The sequence below is a fragment of the Corvus cornix genome, chromosome 1 (assembly GCF_000738735.6).
Source record: "Corvus cornix cornix isolate S_Up_H32 chromosome 1, ASM73873v5, whole genome shotgun sequence".
In the NCBI taxonomy this organism is placed as follows: Eukaryota; Metazoa; Chordata; class Aves; order Passeriformes; family Corvidae; genus Corvus; species Corvus cornix.
In genome coordinates, this window is record NC_046332.1 from 100,534,819 (window position 1) to 100,556,772 (window position 21,954).

At 38.6% G+C, this 21,954-nt stretch overlaps 1 protein-coding gene across 7 annotated transcripts in view; it reads left to right on the forward strand.

Moving 5' to 3' along the window:
* The window catches only part of GLRA2 (glycine receptor alpha 2), a 123,173-nt gene that overhangs the window by 14,658 nt on the left and 86,561 nt on the right, over nt 1-21,954 (forward strand). For 4 of the 7 annotated variants that reach the window (XM_010394424.4, XM_010394423.3, XM_010394419.2 and 1 more), the window contains exons 3-4: nt 10,684-10,751; nt 17,601-17,824. In XM_010394424.4, coding sequence (XP_010392726.1) covers nt 10,684-10,751; nt 17,601-17,824 — 292 coding nt within the window. Of the gene's footprint in view, nt 1-10,683; nt 10,752-10,847; nt 10,916-17,600; nt 17,825-21,954 lie in introns of all 7 variants that reach the window. The other 3 variants (XM_019283090.3, XM_010394420.2, XM_010394422.2) reach the window with 1 other exon arrangement.

Sequence of the window (21,954 nt, forward strand, 5' to 3'; positions counted from 1 at the left end):
AAGACACCCAAGAAGTACCTCAAGGATGCCTTGCAGTAAAAACATAGATCATTTTTTGTATTTAGGATGTGGGAGACCAGATAGGAGGTTTCCAAAAGGAAAGGAGATGTGTGAGGGAGAGGGATAGGAGGCTGAGTTAAACAAGCAACAGATCAACTGATGGGAGTATTGAAGATGAGAGTCAGTATGGAGGAATTAATTTCAAAATAATCTTCTGAATACATTGTGTGGAAATGAGTTGAATTGTAAGGAGGTAAAAAAATGGGAAATACTTAAAAATAAAAGGAAAATTTTATTTTGTTAGTGCAAGATGTGGTGGGTGTTTGGGTCAGTGTCTTTGATCTGTTGCTGATTGACATTTATACCAGCTCCTGATCATTTCTGTTGTCATTTGTCCGTATCACTGAACCATCCTATCTGTTTAAATCACATTGTTCACCTCTGTCCCATGTATCATTTGGTGTATAATTCCATATCAGCCATAAATCAATGTCTGCTCTCTAATATTAGTCACCCAAGCTGCTTTTATAATTCAAGTCTTGCATATGGCTTCAGACAGTAAAACAAGGAACATTATGGAGAAAAAGCTGGCAGAATTGTGAAATAAAGTGACTTTCTGAGGCTCAGAGGAACAAGAAAGAAGTTAAAATCGATTCTGAGTCCTTTCTGTGTCCACAGAGATAGGTATTGTCTAAGCCCTGTATTTGAGACTATAGTTATTGACACTTATAGCTGAGCTTCCATTAATTTCTGCAACACAAGATCAGAATTACAAAGAACAAAGTAAGACATATTTAGAGAGAAATGAACAAAGTAACATTCCTTTTTAAAGAAATATTTTGAAATGAGTATGCCAAGAAAAAGTAATCAGTTCATTCTGACTGAAAATAGAAACCTAGGCTGGTAACAACATTTTAAAATTATTATTAATACTTTTCTTTCTTTTTTTTTTCATTAAGTAGATCTTCCCTCTTGCCTTCTCTTTTCAGTGAACATATTTATATCTTGTGGTTCCATGCAGTCTCTTGGATGAATTGGCTACTCTGGTTTCATAAAACATTATTAATAAGATTACCCAGAAGGAGTTTGTCTGACCCTATGCTGGAGTGCAGATTTCATGACTGTAGATGTAATACCATCTTTTATTTAACCACATTCAGGAGTGTCCCAGGCCTCTGCATACGTTATACAGTTCACATGCCAATGAGCAGGGAAGAGCTCTGTTTTCATTAATGCAGGGCAACTGAGCAGTTTCTCAGGATCAGCTGTGAGGAGCATCTCTGCTACCTGCTCTCCGAGAGGCTGAGAGACACTTCACACTGTTTTGTGATAAGAGAAATAGGGGTCTGGATCTTTTAATGTCAAAGGAAAAGCAAACAATTCCATTTGCCCAAATACTATGCATTGCTCTATTGCATTGGAACAAGGAAAACTTTAAAAAGAGATGCCTTGCGAAGAGATGCTTGTCATGACTTGGAAATTTGAAAGATTAGTGTGTGCCGGTTTGGCCAAATTTAGAAATATATCCTCTGAGAGAAGGCAGGTCACAAGCACCCCTCCCCCCAACCAGGTTTGGGAAAAATAAATTTTCCTCGAAGGAAAGTGAAAGAGATAAAAACTATTTATTTAATAAACACATGGGAAAAGGAAAATAATGCTAAATAATAAAATCTCTCGCTGTGGAGAAAAAACCTGGGAAATATTAGAATCCTCCCTTTTGGTCTCCCTTCTCCTCGGAGCTGGGACTTGGCCAAGGGCCAGGCCCTCTGTGCTCGGTGGAAAGTCCTCCCGATGCGTTCTGATGTTGAAGCAGCCCAGCAGAGAAGAAAGGAAAAAATCAGAGTCCCAGGAAAACAAAGTTCAACTCTCTGGAGGCAAAGGAGCTGAAAAAACAACTGGCCGAAAAGCTGGCTGGAAAAGAGAAGAAGCCGGGTGTTTCCCTCTGCTCTCTCTCTCCTGCCGCTGCTGAAATGCAGACTGCTCTTTATCCCTGTGTCCTTGGAACATGATAACAAACTGCAAACTGCTTTGAAGAAATTTTGCTCAGTTTAAAGGCATGGAAAGGCACAAAATTAATTTCTGGGCATAGGGCAGCGACATGGGATACACATCATAAAGTCACCCCAAGACAAGTGGAAAGCTCAGAGAAAGAAAAACAATTTGATAGACATATGAAAGATTAAAAGATTGATTTGAATATTCTCAAAGTTGACATAAATTCTAAATAACTGCATTCAATCTTGTAGTTCCAATGGGAAGTTTCCAGATGTAAGATTTCTGATTCACTGTTTTTTAGACTTATTTCCACAGTTTCATTTGCACATGGAAGACTTTAGCTCTGGGACTGGCTGCACCCAGTCACAAGTGTTGCTGAGGGTTGTGTAGAAATATCTGAGTGAGCTTTCAAGTGATTTGCTCAGAGATGCACTGCACAGCAGTGCTATGATACAGAGCTCAGCACAAGCTATAATGTCTGAGGTTAATGGCCTCCAGTGAATTCCAGCCTGCCATAACTACATTGGTACCATCCCTCAAACTACCTACATGAAAGACAGCTCTAGCACATTTGTACAATCCGTTGTGACTGCTTTGGCTATATATTCTTTGTAGACTAGCTCAAGTTAGCTGGGTAAATCAGGAGCATGTCAACTGTTTAAAGGGCTTTTCTTTTCTGACCTCCTGGTTTGTGAGAAATAGTGTGAGCGAGATGAAATAGTGCCCAAAAATTGTTCTTGTTCAGTGCCTGTTAGATTACCTATGTGGATATACCCACTGTAAGCCAGAGCTGACAGTAATGTATATTTCTGTTATCAGCCTCAGCAGAAAGTCAGGGAAGAATGAACACTTCATATGGCCTATCCTGTAATGCCAAATGCAGAACTGAGGAGGCTTTGTAGAGTGTGACTTACCTTTCTCTTCCAGAACTGGGTCTATGGACAAAAGCATTCACTGAATGTGAAGCATGCCAATCCAACAATTTTCACAAGAGCTTTAAGGCACAAAAAAGTGCATCTCAGCAGGGATTCTCCTTCCTTGAAATGTTGATAGGATTTTACCGGCATGACTCCTGTTACATTCAGCAATAGTCCCACAGCTGAAAACTCACATACCACTTCAGGAATTGACTATTCACTGTTTGAGTTCAAACTGTGTCAATGTATATATATAGAGAGATGGCTTTAGCAGTACTTACTCCAGAGAATTTTCTTTCTGTGACTCTTCCTGTAATCACCTGGACCTGACAATCACTGGAGTACTTGTCTTGGGAGGCCTCAGTGGTATTTTGCTGAAGGAGAGCTTTCAGTTCTGAAATATTACATGCCCTTTTTACATCCAGGTCATCTCATAAGGCCACATACTTGCTCAGATGCCTTCTCAAGTAAGTGAAGGGAACCAGCTTAAATCTTGATGTAAGAGTTCTCTTTTTGTTATTTTGTTCAGGTATATTTGTGCACTTCTGGAAACAGGCAGCTGGAACTAGGGAAAAATTGTACTTTCTGCTATCTGTCATGCTCTCCTGCTGATTCCATCCAGAACTGCCTCTGTATCTCACCTTCTATGGGTAGGGCATGTTGTGTCTCACCCAGTCTGAAAGATACCATTTTCATAAGTGGTATTGCTCACACGTATTTCTCAGACACTTGGTAATTCTTGGACTGAGTCATATCGATGGGAATGAGAGTCCTAAAAAGATTTTAGACACCTAAAGATCTCTTCAGGTTTTTCTCTGGTTCTCTAAGTGCTTTTGTGGCTCTTAGCCTTAGGCTGTTGATCATAAATATATATTGATTACAAAGAATACGACTCTGAGGGTTGAATGCAACAGTAAGCACCCAAAATCATTGCCATATTCCTACCAGGACAAATGGTATTCTCGGCATGCTAAGTTATTATATATGACAGATGAACTTTCAGAGGATGTTGGTTTTAGCTTGATGAAGCAGAAGAATAATTTCGTCTTTATTTGGTTTTACTAGCAAATTGAATCAGTGCAAAGTACCATACAATTACTGCATTTTTTGAAACCTCTGCCCTTACAGATTTTTTGGTTTGGGTTGGGTTTTTCTTGTTGTTGTTGTTTTTTGTTTGTTGGTTTTTTAAAATTTGGAGGTTTGTTTGTTTATTTAGTAGGTATTATTATAATGAATTAATAATAAGTGACATAAGCTTAATAATCCACATTGGATTGTGTTGAACACTTCTAAGGAAGAAGGAATTCTCTGTTTACTGAGCATGATTATACTTAGGCAGTCAGGGCGATGAACTTGACAGAAATCCCATAGAAAGACAACCTCATAGACAAAAGGAATCACTACCCAACAAAAAAATTTCACCTTGATTTGTAAGCCTTAGGGTAACTATGTTGTCCTGGTGCCATTAATTTTGCCTCCTGTGACTGAGCTGTTAAGACTCTAATGCGATGCTGATGTTTAAATAGAGGAAAAGATTGGTTTTGCCCAAAGGCAAAATGATAGGGAAAGAGAGAAATCTTACCTAGGTTCTTGCAAAAAAGGCTACCTGTGGTCTGCCTCCTTATTTCTTACTAGAACCTTAAGCAAACTTGTTAAATCATGTTAATTTTCTCATCAGAGTTTGGACTACACATTATATGGGCCCTTGAAAAAGAGTGTGCAGCTGCACTTCTTCTGGAGTAGCTGCAGTATCCCTGTGTCTCAGAGGAAGTTTTTCAGTGCATCAAAGTCACCTTTGTCTCACTGGCCCAATACCCATGGTCACTGGCCATAGGACTGGCTGAGCTGCCTTTGATACGACTTCTCCAGGCTTTATCCTGTGTGCTACACTCTGAGCAGAGAAGGAGCTAGGATGGTGAACAACTTGTCCCTGTCTAATGACCATGGCCAGCTGAGGTGTCCCAGCAGCAGTTTATCCTCATCTGCCTTACAGGCATGTGCCTGCAGTGCCTTGGCAAGCTCTTGAAGTGGTAATTTAGGCACCTGTAGTACTGCAGCTGCAGAAGCAGGGGGCTCCATAGGGGTCAGCTTTGTTTCAGGTCTCATGAGGACTCCGATGATGTTGGAGGTTGTTCAGTTTGGTTGGGGAGAAATGATTTCCAAAACCCCAGCTGTCTCCAGAACTCACATTTAAAAAACCATCTCCAAAAAGATCCTCTATCCTTCTCTGCTGTCCTAGGATTTGTGTCACTGGTGCTCACATCAGCATGTGGGTCTTTGTTCTGCCATCATCCACATTTTGATCACCTCTCTTGTTTGAGTTGTGACATAAATCCCTGGCCCACAGACAAAGGGATTCTCAGTCTCTGGTGGGATCACTGCCTCCCCACTTAGCCCCTTGGTCCTGTTCCTGGATTACTGATCTATCTCCACGCTCAGGTGGGATTGATTTTAGTCTTTTCAAATAGTCTTGATTATCCTGCTCTCCATGGTCAGGGGAGAAAGGAGGTTTGGCTCATCTTCCTCCTCTGTATATACAAAATAAACCATTTGAGATAGTGGGAAAAAACTCTTCATTGGCACAAGGATCAAAGTGAGAAGGTAGAGTAGAATATACTACGTATAGAAAATGATACAAGATTCCTCACAGATCTGTAAATATCTTGTCAATATTTCCACTGTCATTCCATAAGGTGGTTCTGCCTCATTATCTTTTATTTTTGCTTCCACATGTCTAGTTCTCTGTGTGTACTGTATTTTAGTTTGCCTTACAAAATCCCTTAATAAATACATATATCAAAGAAAATTGGCAAGTGCACAGGTATAATTTTAAATCTCCTGTATCATTATAATATTCCCTTCCCACTAAGGACAGTTTAGCTATATGGTTGGAGTTAATGTGAAGAGAAAAGGCTGCCAGCTGCAACCTGGAAACTCTACACCAAAAAAGACAAGAGTTGGGATGAACTTGAGGATACAGATATGATTAGTTGCAGTTAGGATAATCTCCATTGAAAGAGTACAAGTAAATCTTCTCAAGAATGTACCAAATGAAGCAAGATTTGTGACTGTGCTCTATCAATACTGAAGAATATTCAGCAGAGGCTGGAGTTAGGATCTGGATGGGGCTCAAATATATTCTTTCAGCACTCATCATTCCATGTGGGGACTCTTCCATGCATTGGGATGGATTCACCCCCTCTGGCAGCTACTAAGGAAAGGATTTGCTCTAGCCAGATGGCAATAAGATCACAGACACCTTGGGCACTGGAGTTTTGAGGCAATATGCCGCAGCAAATTGAGGGCAATATTCCGTATATTCAGTTTTCTCATGGGTAAGGTGAGCAGATGAGTGCCAGGGACTTTCTGTAAGTGTTAAGTGCCCCGAAGTCACAGGAGGTGTGTGATACATTATAATGTCAGGGTTTTTCAAGAAGGCAGTGTATCAGAGTCCTGTTGACTGGCAGCAGCAGCCCCTCTGGGGAAGCAGGGGAAAGGGAGCTGCAGGGAACAGAAGCGATATCTTAGCTGTTTATCAGAATACCGGGCATGTACTTTCTGGTTGATTTGAGCATTAGCTGCCTGGTTTGGGCTTGGTTTGGTGTTTTTTTGCCAGAGTCCTTTCAAGAAACATTTTCGTTATGACTCAAAGAACACTTTGATTATCTTGAACGTGCCTGAAAGGCACCTGGTCTGTTACTTTGTTACATTGGAAGTGACAAAAGGAAAACTAGGGGGAGAAAAGGATTTAGTTATAAAGTATACTTCGCTTAATTTTTCATATGTAATGTCAACTCTTTTTAGATTTTAGGCAGTAAAGTCTAATTAATTATTTCCTTTGCCTTTGAAGATTTTTAGATTGTGTTCTCAAACCTTGGATATACTTCACAGAAGTTTGATGCTTTCATTTTCATTGAACTATTAGATTAGAAAAATCTTACAGGATGAAGTGTGTTTTAATTTACTGTTACCCCTTGTCCTACTGCAGAATGACCCACAAAAAAAAAAAGTTCCAATCTTTCTTACAGGCCTGCTTTAAGTATTAAAAAAACACAATAAGGTGTCCCTAGGACCTTCTCTTCTCCAGGCTGAACAAACCTTACATACCTTTCCAATTTCCAAAGCAGATGTTGTGGGTGATTGTGTCAAAGGCCTTACAGAAGTTCAGATAAATGACATCTGTAGCCCTTCCCTTGACCACTGATGTAGTCACTCTACTGCAGAAGGCCAGGCAAGAGGTGTCCTTGGTGGAGCTGTGCTGGCTGTCCCAAATCACCTCCCTGTCCTCCATGTGCCTTAGCACAGCTCCTAGGAGGATTTGTTCTATGATTTTCCCAGGCATAGAGGTGAAGCTGAAAGGTCAGTAGTTCTCAGGGTCCCCTTTTCTCCTGTTTTTAAAAATGGGTGCATTGCTTCCCTTTTGCCAGTCACCAAGAACTTCACCTGATGGCCATGGTTTTTCAAATATCATGGAGAGTGATCTGGCAACTACATCAGTCAATTCCCTCAAGACTCTGGGATGTATCCAGTCAGGTCCATAAATTTATTTATATTCAAGTTCCTCACATGAGGAACTTGAACAAACCTGATCTCTCCATTTTTTTACTGAGTTTACTGAGTTCTTATCGTGCTCCACATCTATCAGCAGAAGGCAAGTAAAAGACATTATAATTAGGTAGGGGAATGGAGGGAGGTATTTGTTTTGTTGTAAGATACAGTGCTCTGGCATATACCTACTCATGCACATCTGGACTTCAGTCTGTGATGTGGCAGTGTATTTCCTAACATACATAAGCCATGTTTTCCTAACGTAGTTCAGCATGTTTGCTAGGTTCTGCTGGCACTCAGGAGCTGGAACTGTGATGCTCACGTATGATGGCCTTTGCAGGACAACAGCTGTGAGCCTCCTTCTCCACAGTTTTTACCGTCAAGAATGGTCTTCAGGAATCCCATGCCACTGAGACCTGTAAAAAAAGTCCAGATCAATAGAAGCCTAGTGGTGAAGAATTAGGCCACAGAGCACTTAGGCAAACTGGACACAGACAAGTCTATGAGACCACATAGGAAACACCCACAAGTGCTTAGCATAGCCGTGGAAGCTGAGTGGTTGCATTCTTAATTATCTTTAAAAGGTCCTGGCAACTGGAGGAGGTTCCTAATCATGTGGAAAAAAAACCATCACTCCTATCTCTAAGAAGGACAAGGAGCAGAATACAGGAGCTACAGGCTGACCAGCCTTACCTCAAAGCCTGGAGCAAATCCTCTTGAAGCCATTTCCAGATGTGAAGGACAGGAAGATGACTGGCGGTAGTCAACATGGATTTCTGAAGGGGAAATCATTCCTTGGAATGCTCATAGCCTTCTATGACGACTTGAAAGGCTTCATGAATGAGGGCAGAGCAGTGTATATCTCAACTTTAGCAGGGCTTTTGGCACTGTCTCTCACAACATGGAATTTTTGGAACAAACCAGATAAATGGGCATGGAAAACTGACTGAATGGCAATGCTCAAAGGGTTTTGATCAGCAGCACAAAGTCCAGCTGGTGGCCAGTCACTGCTGTTGTACTACAGGCACCGGTACTGGGCCAGTACTGTTTAACATCTTCATAAATTACCTGGATGATAGGACATGGTGTGCCCTCAACTAATTTGCAGGAGATATAAGACGGGAGGAATGGTTGATGCCCTAGAGAGTTTCCTGATATTCAGAGGGACCAGGAGAAGCTGCAGAAACGGGCCAACAGGACCTCACCATGTTCAGCAAAGGGAATGCAGGCCTGCACCTTGGAAGGAACAGTCTGGGAGATGCCCAGCTGGAATGCAGCTTTGCAGAAAAGGCTGTGGGGGTCCTGGTGGACACAAAGCTGAACATGAGTCAGCAACGTGCCCCTTCAGCAAAGGCAGCCAATGGACTCTTGGGCTGCATTAGGCAGAGCATGGCCAGCAGGTTGAGGGAAGGGATCCTTTTCTCTGCTCAGAAGTGGTGAGACACGCCTGGAATGCTGAGTCCAGCTCTGGGCTCCCCAGTATGAGAGAGACATGGTCTTATTGCCGCAGGTCCAGCAAAATGTTATGAAGGTAATTAAGAGACTGGAGGATCTGTCATACAAGAAGAGGCTGAGATTGCTGAGGCCACTGGAGCAAAAAAGGGTCTGGGGGATCTCAACCATGTGCATGAATAGCTGATGGGGTGTAAGTAAAGAAGAGGGAGCCAGATTCTTCTCAGTGGTGCCTAGTTAAAGGACAAAAGGCAGTGGACACAAGCTGAAACACATGAAATTCCACCTAAACATAAGAGAAGCATTTTGTTGTGAGGGTGACCACATACTGGCACAGGTTGCCTAGAGAAGCTGTGGAGTGTCCATCTCTGGATATATTCCAAATCTGATGTGGCACAGTCCTGAGAAACCTTCTCTAGCTGATCCTGCTCTGGGACAAGATGGACTAGGGGGACTGGGTCATCTCCAGAGGTTTCTCCCAGCTTCAACGATACAGTGATTCCGTATGTCTGGATGTACAGAAATACGTTGTTCAAGGTGCCTAGCTAGTAGAAATGCCGCCAATTCAAAGGAACAAAAATTATAATATGGAGGGAGAATAGCAGACTATTTGGCTTGGTTTTGGCTTGGTACTGGAAATGAAAACACACTTGTAAGACAAAAAGGAAGTGGTTTAAAAACAATTCTTGTAAAAAACTGAGTTGCACAACACACGTCATTGGAATTTAACAGCCTCAAAACATGTTAGTGTTATGTTTTGATTCCCAAAACCAACATGATTGTTTCCTTTAAGGTGGGTGGTCTAACACTCAGGAAGTTGACAATGGGTTTCACTGGGCTCATTAGTTTATTTTTCCATTTTTCAAAAAAGAAAGTAACAATGTTTCCATCTTTTGTAAATAAATTTCAGATCTAAATTATAAAACAAACGGGGATACTTATATTCTCTGCACTGACGTTATTTTCACTTATACGGAATATGATGTCATTAAAAATAATAATGGTAAAAGAAAGAAGAAAGTACTTGTTACTCAATGCTTGTACCAACTTCTGTGTCACTGAAATTCAGGCCTTTAGCATTAACCCTTTTTGATTCTGTTGAGAACCCCTGTTTATTTCATCACACCTAAAAAATCAAGGAGGCTAATAGGCAACCAATTAAATATTAAGTCTCCATTCATTCTGCCACACGTCAGTGACTGCTGAATAACAGCAAAGGTGGTGGGAGGGAAGAGAATACAAATAGCTATTTAATGAAAGCTATCTGTTCAAGCCAGAACAGATATTGCTAAAATATTTGGTTATGGCAAGCCAGACACTTCAGGTGCACGAAGAGCTTCTTGTGGACTGGAGTCAACGTGAAGCGTCCTTTGCTGGGAATTTCGGTGGCAAACCTCTGCCTACAGAGTGGAGTAAATGTGGAGAGATAGCCTTTCAACTTTAAGTCCTGGAGGAAGGGAGAGACAAGTGGTTGCAGTGCTAAAGTATATTCTGCGCTGGTACTGTGGATAAGAAAAAAGCCCTCAATTTTCTTGTGAATCTCTAAATGCAAGGATGTAGTTCTGTGTGTTTGTATAACTACATCCAATGAAACTAGGTTAAATAAATTAGTATTGATAATGTTTCTCTTTTGATCAAAATTGACGTGATCTGTTTGGGAAAACTCACTTTCTGCTTGTTTTCAGCCACATCTGTACCAGATTGTACGGAGGCTGAGGGATCTGTACTTTTGTTTCAATGTATATTGCAACATTTTTATTGCATTCCACAGGTCCTCCAGTAAACGTTACTTGCAATATTTTTATCAACAGTTTTGGATCAGTCACAGAAACCACAATGGTAAGTGCTATGATGCCATTGGCAAGAGAACAACAATACTTAATATATGTCATGAACACAACCTGTCAATTTTTCTATTTATTGTTCAACTTGCAGGTCCTCCTGTAAATGTTACCTGCAACATATTTATCAACAGCTTTGGTTCAATAGCAGAAACTACAATGGTGAGTGGGACTGATCATTGAAGCCATCTTGTGAAGGAGTGGGATGTGATGTAGAATAGAGATGCTCAGGACATGGGGACATTTACTAAGTTATGAAGCTACTAAAAAACTACAAGATGAATAAAAAAAAATAAAATAACATAAAATACATATAAAACAATTATATATATATATATAAAGAGATATATAAATTATTAAACTCACCTTTCAAGTCTAAACACACCTACACAGGGACTGCACCACAGTCTGTAGTGACTGTGATGGCAGCAAATATAGGTGTGTGCAAACCTGCTTTTTCAGGTTTTATTAGCTCTGGAGAGACAGAGGAATGGCTGGCGCTCAGCTGTGAGGCTCCCTGCCAAGTGCACCATATTTGAGTGTGTTTTACACCACATGCTGAATTATCTTCTGCTGCAGAAAAATGGTCTTGTTTAACTGAGATAGATCTCTGTGAATAGCAGCCACATCAGTAACAGAAGTAAGTGTAAAATTTGAGTCAAATGACTAGAACATATAAGACTTAGGTATTTTGAGGTTAAATAAGTACTAGGAAATGATGGGATTCCACCTGACTGAAATTTGTATTTTGACTGAATGTAAAGAACACAGTCAAAAAAAAAAAAAAAGAAGTCAGATTTTCATTTTAAAAATTGACAAAATTTAGGATAAACAAAATCAAACAAAAAAAAAAGCAAATTGAAGTTTTCATCCAACTTTTTTTTAATTTTTTTAGTCTAGAAGTCTATCAGTCTATTATCTTTTTTCAGTATTTGCTAAGAAAAAAAAGTTCTGATTCCATCTTAAAAGATGCTGAGTTTTTTAATCTTTTCAAAAATGAATAAAAAAAGATCAGTTTTTTATTCAAGCCTACATACAGCTGACTATGGGGGTTAATCCACAGAGGTATTTTCAACAGATTTATCATAATAATGTGATAAACCCATAATAATTGTTAGGTGCTCATATCTATGGCACTTTTGAAGAAATTGCAATGCAGTTTCACAGCTCTGTTTTTCAGAGATTCCTACACAGCCTCCAGGTCCTTCTAGATTTGCTGAAGCCAGAGGCAATAAAGGTGCTTGGCTTCCTGTAGGATTGAGATCTTGGTAATTAAAAATGAACCTGGTACCCATGTGAAGTAAACAAAAAAACCTAGTTTTTTATAAAATTGAATAGATACTGCCTTGCAAGTCTTATGAAGGAAAAGCAGATATTTAGCCTGGCTTATGTATTTTGCTTAATATTAATTTAGATTCAATTGTAATCCATGCCATCATTTCAGAAAGTGCTGCTTAAGGAATATAGGAACACAAATCTTCTGCTCCTAAATAATTTTATTTTAAAAACCCACCCTGTTATTTAATGTTTTCTAGAGATAAAAGGCAAGTTATTGCTAGGCCAGATTGCTTTCTTTAATAGTGTGGGAAAGATTCTCGTATAAATGACAAGCTGTAACAAACAGAGCTATAAAACAAACAGATAAGTTAATGCTTTAGACTACATATCTGTAATATTTTAAAAACATCTTAAAAGAAAACTAAAATCAATTTAAAAATAACAGGGAGAAAAACATATCAGGATGTAAAATAATTATCAACAGACTTAATTTTCATTATTTTCAGAAAATATTAATTGTTTTTCTGTGTTGAAAGGATTCTGAGAAGATAGCTGTGAATGTAGCCTTTTTACCCAGCTATGTCTGTTGATCCTAGTGTGTAGAGACATCAGCATTAAGTAGCAAAAAATCCTGCACGTCACTAGCTTTACAAGATGGCATTCAATGAAAATATTTGCACGACCTAATGCTGATTGCATTAATTAGACTCCTTCATTGCTTTGATTAAATCCCCTCATTGCATTTTACCTTCTATCAAATATGTTAATGTGCACCTTTCCAATGTCCATTAACACATTTTGCTGAAAACAGCCAAACATTCAAGTAGATGAAAACAAAGACTATTGGCTTTCTTATTTCGCTTTGTTCATTATATCTGCTGAAAGTGTGGAAAGATTTCTCTAAGATGATGTTCAATTATTTGATATTGATTTTCTTAATGCTGTCACTTCTTTAATGACTATTGTGACTAATTTAGGAGTCTGCTCTGAGAGGAAGACATCAATTACTGTTCCAACTACTTTGCCTTTTTGAAATAGATATGATCATGTGGTAAAATTGTTGGTACCCCTTGTGATAAATAACAAGTTTGTTTGACTCCTAGGAATCATTTTTCTGTATAAAATGCTCTTGATTGTTTTGACATAAAACTAAACAATTCATTTAAAAGCCTGGGTTGCAAATTCAATAGAGACACTCCTGTCTCAGAGGAGAGGAGTGCTTAGTGAAACCATGATATGCACTGAAGGGACGTTATCAGAATATAACTTAGACCATCTACAGCAATTCATTGGAAACTTGGGAGATGGAAACTTGCTCAGAGAAGCTTTCAGTAGGAGAAATTAATGTGGCAAACAGGGTTACAGTCCCAGACCTGCTAAATTCAGTAAGCCAGGCTCTCAGTAACATTAGCAGGAATAGTTTCAGTTCTCTGATTAAGACACACAGTACAGGATAAAATTCCTCCCTACACGAAAGGCCAGCACAACACTGATATCCAGCACACTCTTCTAAAAGCTAAAACCTTACATTAAGAAATAAAACAGGATTTTATGCTGCTTCAGATGGATGAATTCCACAGACTCTTCATGAGTTTTATTCCTAAAGATCTAGAGAAACAAAATGCAGATGTATCTGTCTTTCTGCTCTATAATGCACATATGGGACAGTATCCCAATAGATTATTTTTCCTGCAAAAGAAATGTTTTTCTTCCTTATTAAATGATATATATTATACCAAAGTGAAAGTAGTAAAAAAAAAAATGTCCAGAGTCAAGATAATATAGTTGAAAATTTTCTTCTTTGGTTTATTTGTCTTTAATTTAAGCCCTGACTTGCAAAGAAAGAGAAAAACATGTTCCTGAATAACTTCACTGAATAAAGCAGTTATGCCAGTAAACTCTGTATCTATTTTTGTAAGTATTTACACATGCAGTATTCAGCAGAAAATTCACTGTACAGCATGACTGCAGTTGAGTATCACAGAGTAATCTACATCAGCCTGGGCAGCATCCCAAAGAATTCAGATGTTCAGTATTCCTAATGACCAGGATTTTTTAGCTATGAGCTGTAGGAGAAGTTAAGAGTGGTTTGCACGTTGACAAGCTAATTGTTAATTACAGAAATGACTAACTGTGAGGACATTATTAGTATGTGCTATAATCAATGATTGACACTATGCAGAAGGTTCTCTGTCAGGGTAAATGATTCAAACTCCAGTTGTGTTTTGAGTGCTCATGTTAGCAGAAAAAAAATACCATTTCTTAATTTTAAAAGCTTTGCTGTGGCTGGCTGTATGATACTATCTCCCAGCTAGAAAAAAACCCCCCATAATTACAAATAAGCTTATTAGATCCTGATTAATTCACATGTGTACTTTAAATAAAAGGCTCCCACTGAAGCCACTGGGGTCACATTGCTTGCTTATGCCCAGAGGTAGCCAAGTGCTTTTTCTGTTGCATAGCCTTGGAATAGGTCACAAACCTCTACTTTTCAGTTACCATTCATATTTAGGATTTAGAGACAGAAACAGAGTAGTCTTTTTGGCAAACCCCTCCTATTCATAGGAGGCCAGCTGAGTCTGCTGTTTGTTTCAGACTCCCAACTCAACTCGTGGGCAACCACTGCTGTCAGAGGGGAGGATGGGAGGGAAGCTAAGACCTAAGACAAGTGCTAGTTCAGAGACAGAAAGTAGCACTGAACAGGGCAGGGGGCCCCCCTGCATCCCCCTGCCACAGCAGTGCCTGAGACCAAAGGGATCCAGAGCTTTGCTCTGGGCAGTGCATCTGGATTTGGATTTGCTGAAAGATGGTATCTATCTACATTCCTCTAATACAAACTAAGTGTATCTGTGGATCAAATCCTGAAATCTTCAGATAAAGCTACCAAATCTAATCAGATTAATATTCTTTCAGTATGTTTGTATTACTCTGAGCTTATGGCTTGAGAACAGAGGAAAATTGTTTATCTGAGTTGCCTTGAACTATTGCTGACACTGGTATTGCAACTGAGATTGAATCTTCAGGTCCACACTCCTTGTTCAGAGCAGTGGTGCTGTCAGAAAGAATTTGCAGAGTAGGTATACTCGTGGTTGTGTAGGAGTGCATTACTACAGTCCACCCACTTCTACCCTCAGGACCTTGAAAAATACACACTGTAGTCTGCCTCAACTCCATGTTGTTCTACCATCCTCAAGAGAATTTTCCTTCAAAACATAGTTACAGTGTTAACTCAGGAAAAGTAAATTCAAAATTCTGCACATGATTAGGTCTGACTGTGTAAACACACATCCCTCTCAACTTCTTATTCTGCAAGCACAGGAGAAAAAAATAATGCTGTTCTTGTGAAGTACATGTTATATCTATATTTTTATTTCTCATTAAAATATCTATACATATATATGCAAAGCCTGTCAGATGTAAACAAAGGTTTCAGTTCTGTACTGCTTCTAAGAACAAAGCTTGGAGAGGGAAAGCATTTCTAAATATATTCGTGTCATGGCTCTGATATATTTATGAAGGGACACATTGGAAAATATAGTGTAATCTTATTGGCACTATTTATAATTTTGGTATAATATATATTATCATATGCAAGCTCTTCTATGAATAAAGATTTTTCAGACTGTTTTTTATTATATAAATCACCAACCACTGAATTTCATCAAAGGAATTTTTTAGATATTTCTATACAATTTACTAATCTAACTTATTTATGATTTCTGTGCCATGGGGGAAAAATCCCTCTGCTTTCCATAGACTTCATTATATATCATATAACAATGAAAAATTAAAGGCAGTCTTACAACTAGTTGTAGCAATTTTATGCTATCAGCAGTTGCTCCTGCCTTCTTTTCTGCAGAATTAGAATCAGTGCATTCCTGGACTTGTAGCTAAAGCTGTCCCATATAAACTCTGAGACACATAAATACTTAAAGACATAGCTTAAGACACATTATAAATATAAGACACTCTCAGTTTCTAAGAACTAGAAATAAGGGATAGTATGATTATGGATGGTGTATCCTCACAAGATGTGATGACATTTTATAAGCTCAGAACTGCAAGTCTATTTGATATTTAAATGTCTGAAACAAGATCATCATAAAAAGTACAACGACTTGTGAAAAACAGATAGAGGCTTTTGTAAGTATCTTTAATAAATGCTATTCTTGAGACCTCTCTCAGGTCTGCCTTGCTCTGATTAGTCAACATTCCTGTTTTGAATCACATCTACCCAAGAGCAAAATGAAAATGAAAAACAAAGAAAGAAAAGTTATTCAGTGACTGAGATTGTAAAGCATCGTCCCACTGGCATCAAAACGTGCATCAGTTTGGATGTCAGAAATATTCTGTCAGGGCAGCAGCACACCTCTCCACCACCCCACTGAGCAAAGGGTGCAAAAGCTGAAGCTCAGAGGGGCTCGTTCACAGAGTCTGCAAGCTGCTTTCTGCAGCTCTGATCAGAGTGAGAATATTTATCTGCATTTCAGGGGTGATAAGTTCTTTCCTTTGCAGTTCAGTTACCTGACTAAAACCCAGTCAGCTCATACATTTTCCAAGTCAAAACCACAGTGCTTCCACTTTAATGTACAGCTGCTACCATAAAGCAAATCCTAAATGTTAACGCTTTGTACTGTCAGCAGAATTATTTGATAAAGCATTCCTTTAGCTAATATAATCAGTACAAATATTATTAAATATTTTTCTTTTAGAGGAAGAGTAGGTGCATTTCTAAGAGGGTGTTCACAAACAAATTAGAAATAGTAATTTCAGAGAGATGAAGATCTTATTTGCTGGCTTTGGAAATCTGGGATAAGGAGAGTAAGAATTTGTTTCTTTCTATTCCCTGCAGAGAGTTTAGAACCTGAAAGATCTTTTTGCATTCCCCCTTAATAACCAGTTCTTGACACAGTGTTAATGTTGGTTCTGAATGAACCTCTAAGTAATTACTGCCTTTCCCAGTTGTGACTAGCAGACCACCAAGCAGAATACAATTAGGCCAATTTTAATGGGATGCAGACAGGGAGGAGTAAATGAACAAACATACTCAGAAAAGCATACAGTAAATAGGAAAAGGAAACAAGTAATAAATAAGAAGTGGTGATTTAATTTCTTCTATACAATTTAGGCTTCACTGGAATTAAAAACTATTCATGAGTACATTAGACATTAATGACTTACATATCGGAATCAATTTATTTAAATTGGTAATTTTATAGACTCTTTGATGAAATTGTATATATTTAGCTGACATGCTTTTTGAATTTCCAAATATCTCTTAGTTAATGCACAGCATTTGAAAGAGGGTTATATTTAATAGTGGAGATTGCAGTTAATATTTTTCTCATCACTGAAGGAATTTTGATTTGGAAAATGTACCAGTTGTGTTTGTTTGGTTCAATGCAGCATTTTGACAACTTTATTTTCAAATGACAACTCTGATGTTCAAAGGATAACACAAATGTTTGCTGTAATGCTCATACTGCAGTAAGTCTAAGAACATAAAGCAAGCTAAAGTGGGATTTCAGTTTTGGTGGCTTAGTAACCTTTTTACATGACATTTCTGTAGGACTACAGAGTGAACATTTTTTTGAGACAGCAGTGGAATGACTCACGTCTGGCTTACAGCGAATATCCTGATGATTCCCTGGATTTGGATCCCTCTATGTTGGATTCTATTTGGAAGCCAGATTTATTCTTTGCCAATGAGAAAGGAGCAAATTTCCATGATGTCACAACAGACAACAAGTTGCTGAGAATTTCTAAAACTGGAAAGGTGTTGTACAGTATCAGGTAAACCAATTAATTTTTTTTTTCTCTTCATCCCTTTCTTTCCCTCTCTGTTTTTCTGGATGCAATGTGCATGTTTAATTTTTTGTTGTCCCATGTGTACAACTGAAATGAGACCTAGTCATAGCAGGGTAGAAGGAAAATTTGCCTATGTTTCTTTGCTAACATTTTACTTTTTACAAAATAGTCTCTAAGTGGCACAGCAGTACTTCCTGGTCTTGCTGAAAACTTGAGGCTGTCTAGAACTTTAATGGTATGCCTCAGTAATTCCCATTAGCATTAGCTCAAGTCACTCCTCTTACAAAGACGAAATCATCTCTTCAGTTGTCTGTGGGTTGCAATTTAAAAGTAAAGGGGAATATTAATTTAAATGACTGCTCAACACTTTAAGTACAGACATGCTTGCAATGCAATAAATGTGACGTGCAAGTCACTGGCTAATTGTATGTATCTAATCACATTTAAAAAAAAACCCTGGAACTATGGAAAGCATTTGTTTTTAATACTAAGTGCATTGAAGTGTGTGTCATGTGACTAGATTTACCTGAATTAATAAACACTGACAAAATATGATTTGATATGACCTGATGAAATGGGCCATAAGCAGAAAAACAAAATTGTATTCCACAGGCATAAACAGCAGCAAACAACCTGCAGTATTCATTTGACATTCAGCTTACTGTGAGCCATTAATTGCTTAATAGAGGTAGCCAAAGATGCAAACCATTCTATTATTGCTCTTAGAATTGTTTAAAATGAAGTAATTTACTGGGGTTTTCTTCTTGCTGGGAATGCTTCTTGGCTTTTGCCTTTCTTGCGTTGTGGAAAGCAAACATGATAGTATTTGTTTAACAGGTTGTTTAGTGACTTTGCTCGTCTGTAAAGCAGATTAGTTTAGAAGGCAGTTATTTCTAATGGGGCATTCTGGTTTTGACTGCATTTTCATTAAGGAATTACTGTCAACCCAGGCTTGGGATAGCTGTGTTCCTTAGGATATTAAATAAATAAATATTAGCATGAAACTTCATCCATTTACATAATTCTTGTGGAAATTCCTTGCTAAGTAAGATTTCGACAGATGAAGCTGGGTTACTGAGGAGGGTTTCAAATTGCTGTACCTGAACAGTTTGAGAGAAATAATAGGATACAAGGATGGTACCAGCACTAGCAGAGTGTTAATATGCTGTCACTTACAAATATTTCCAGTTTCACCCTGAAAGAAATGAATGCATCTGTTTGTTTGAATGACGTCAGACACCATCTTATTGGAGGAAACAGTGCAGTTGGGTGCTGCTCTGAATGCAGATGGGTAGTTTTCCTGACATTTGCTCATGTGGCAAAAGTGATATTTTGAGCTGCCATATCACATTTGTAAAATTCCCACACCTAAATGCAAATTAATTTGAAGCAGAGTAAGCAGTATTCCAAGAGAGCACTAAGCAAAGCTCATTGCTTCTCGTTTGTATTGTGCAGCAGTAACAGAGGCTTACCTGGCACCTCTAACATGGCATACAAATTTTTAACACTTTACAGTGAAGAAAACTTTACAGAGTACAGAAACTTGAAATCAGGAGCAATTAGAAAATATTGTCCTTATTCTCTAGATACTGGGCTAGATACTTCTGTTTGATGTCAGCCACTTGGAGTTGTGCTATGCAGAAACAAACAATATTTTAGTGATTAGATTCAGTACCTTGTGAATGTTCACTACTGCAACAATAGCACTTTGCCTGTTGTTGTGATATTTAACATTTAGCATTTAAAGTGCTTTAATTGTTTAAAGCACTTCAAAAATGGCTCTGGGATATAGCAGGTAGGCTGTTTTGTTGTATTTCCAAATGTAACAGAATCAAAATCAAATTAATCTTGCATAAACACAAACCATTCTTTTCATAGAGTGATTTTAGAAGTGCCATGGTAATTAATGCACAAGAAGTGAGGTGTGTGTATTATATGGCAGTGGTATCCCTCTTCCTATATACTGCCCTGAAAACATGAACATGAACCATGCAGGGGGCTGAACTGGCTTGTGCTGTTAAATGCTCTCAGAGGCCAAACCTGCCCTTTCTGAACAGAATTTGGAAGGTCACCTGGAACAACAGCTCATGGTCCATATTTTATTAAAATGAGACATTTGGTGTAGCATATGGGTGCTCAAATAAATAAAATAAATAAACAAAAGAGTGAGTGAGGGTCTGGGCCATGTATCACCTCCACTGCAGTGCTTGGCTAAGGGAATTATCTCACCCTGTGGTAAGCATGAGGCTCTTCATCCTTCTCTTGTATAGTTTGTCAAAGAAACAACCCTAACACGGTACAGAAGAGGCATAATGTAGATTTCCATCATAGTTTGCCTTATAATAATCATGATGCTCATGCTTGCAGATTCCTACAACTACGTTTAATTCCCTGGGAGTTGCTACAGAAAATAAGAAGTTGTTGACGGTTGATGTACCCCCCTCTGAATCATAACTTTAGGAATCCAACCCCATTTTTGTATGGTTGCTGCATGCTGCATGATACCTGTTCTGATCTCAGATAGCATGCTATATACAGCCTCAGGCTCTATAGCTGGGTAACTGGTCTAAACCTTTTGGTGCTGCAGGGAAAACTAGAACCTTGTGGAGGGAACCCAGAGCTACTTAATACTGCAAATATATGCTATTGCCACTGGAGATGTAGCAACAGCTCTTAGAAGCACATGTATTTTGAGAAGTCTGAAATTACAGCAAAGATATATTCAGCAAGCAATTTCACTTTAGTCAAGTTCAGTCTCAGTTCCACTCATATATAACAATTGAAAAACTGTTAAATAGCTATAACATTTATTTTAAAGTACTCCGTAGAGAGCAGCCAACAGGAAATGTTTGTAATAGCAGTGTTCAATAAATTAGTTTGTGTTTATATTGTATACTGAAAAAAGAATAAGAGTTCAAATCATAACCTACACAATGTCACCCCCTAGATACTTGTGACTCATCTGCTCCCAATCCTTGACTGATTTCTGCATGGATTGGATTTTGGAGGGGGTTCTGCACTTGGAAAGTGTGGCAGCACTGCATGATGGTACCAAGAATTCTGTTCCAGGCACTCACATTCTGTATGACACCTGCATTTTGCATTGCACACCCCACTGCACAGGCTTTATGTTCCAGGGACAAGGGTCATGTCTTCTCTGGCCCCCTGAGGACACCTGGGACATCAGGAAAATTCTAAATAAACACACAGAAGGCTTTATTTTCTCTCTGAGTCACCCATTTTTGCTACCTGATTCCCACAAACTCATTTCAAGCTGCCAGCCAGCTCAGAATATTAGCATCTGCCTAAAAGCTTATTTTAGCAAAGTGATAGAAAGTGGTTTTATTTAAGGTTTGTGGATTTTTTTCTGCATTAATTGCCTCCTTCTCTTTTTAATATTTTCAGTGCATCTCACCCATATGAGATTGATTCAGAAGGTGATATAATTCAACAGTAATATTGATCCACAGCATCGAATCTAGAATATATTAGTCAGGAAGGTAAAAGCATTGTAACTATATATATTTTTTTTTTTTTTTTTTTACTTGCAGTCCAGAAAACACTCTCAGTTGAGTTTTGCTCTGAATTTTAGTGCCAGTGTATTTAGCCAGAAATAGTTACAAAGCAGATTACTACATATTTTTTTAAATATGAGAAGATTTTAGAATGTGTTGCATAATTTGACAAGAGAGACACTTGGAATTCTAGGGAGGAGATCTGTGCAAATTCACAAATTACATTTCTTCCCCTATTTTTGCTATTCCTGTTCCAAGAGCAATTAACTACCTAGGAAGAATTTCCTCAAGTCTTTCAAAATATCTGTTTTTCTGTCTGTCTTCCCAGTGCCAGAATTGTTAGTTACTTAGACAATTAGTTCGTTGTGGTTTCAACTATTGACCTAGTTTTAATTGTAAATGTTACTGTGGCTGAGGGCAGTGTCTGCTAGACTACTGCCTACTTCTGTGCTGTAGGGCACTAGGAAACAGAGAAGGCTCAAGCTATTGGATTTCTCTGTTGGTGTAGTTGTTCTGGGAATGGTTACCAGCCCCTCCATTCCACAACAAGTAGCTGACAGGGGCAGCTGGTACATCCCAAAGCCCTCACCTGCTTATGCA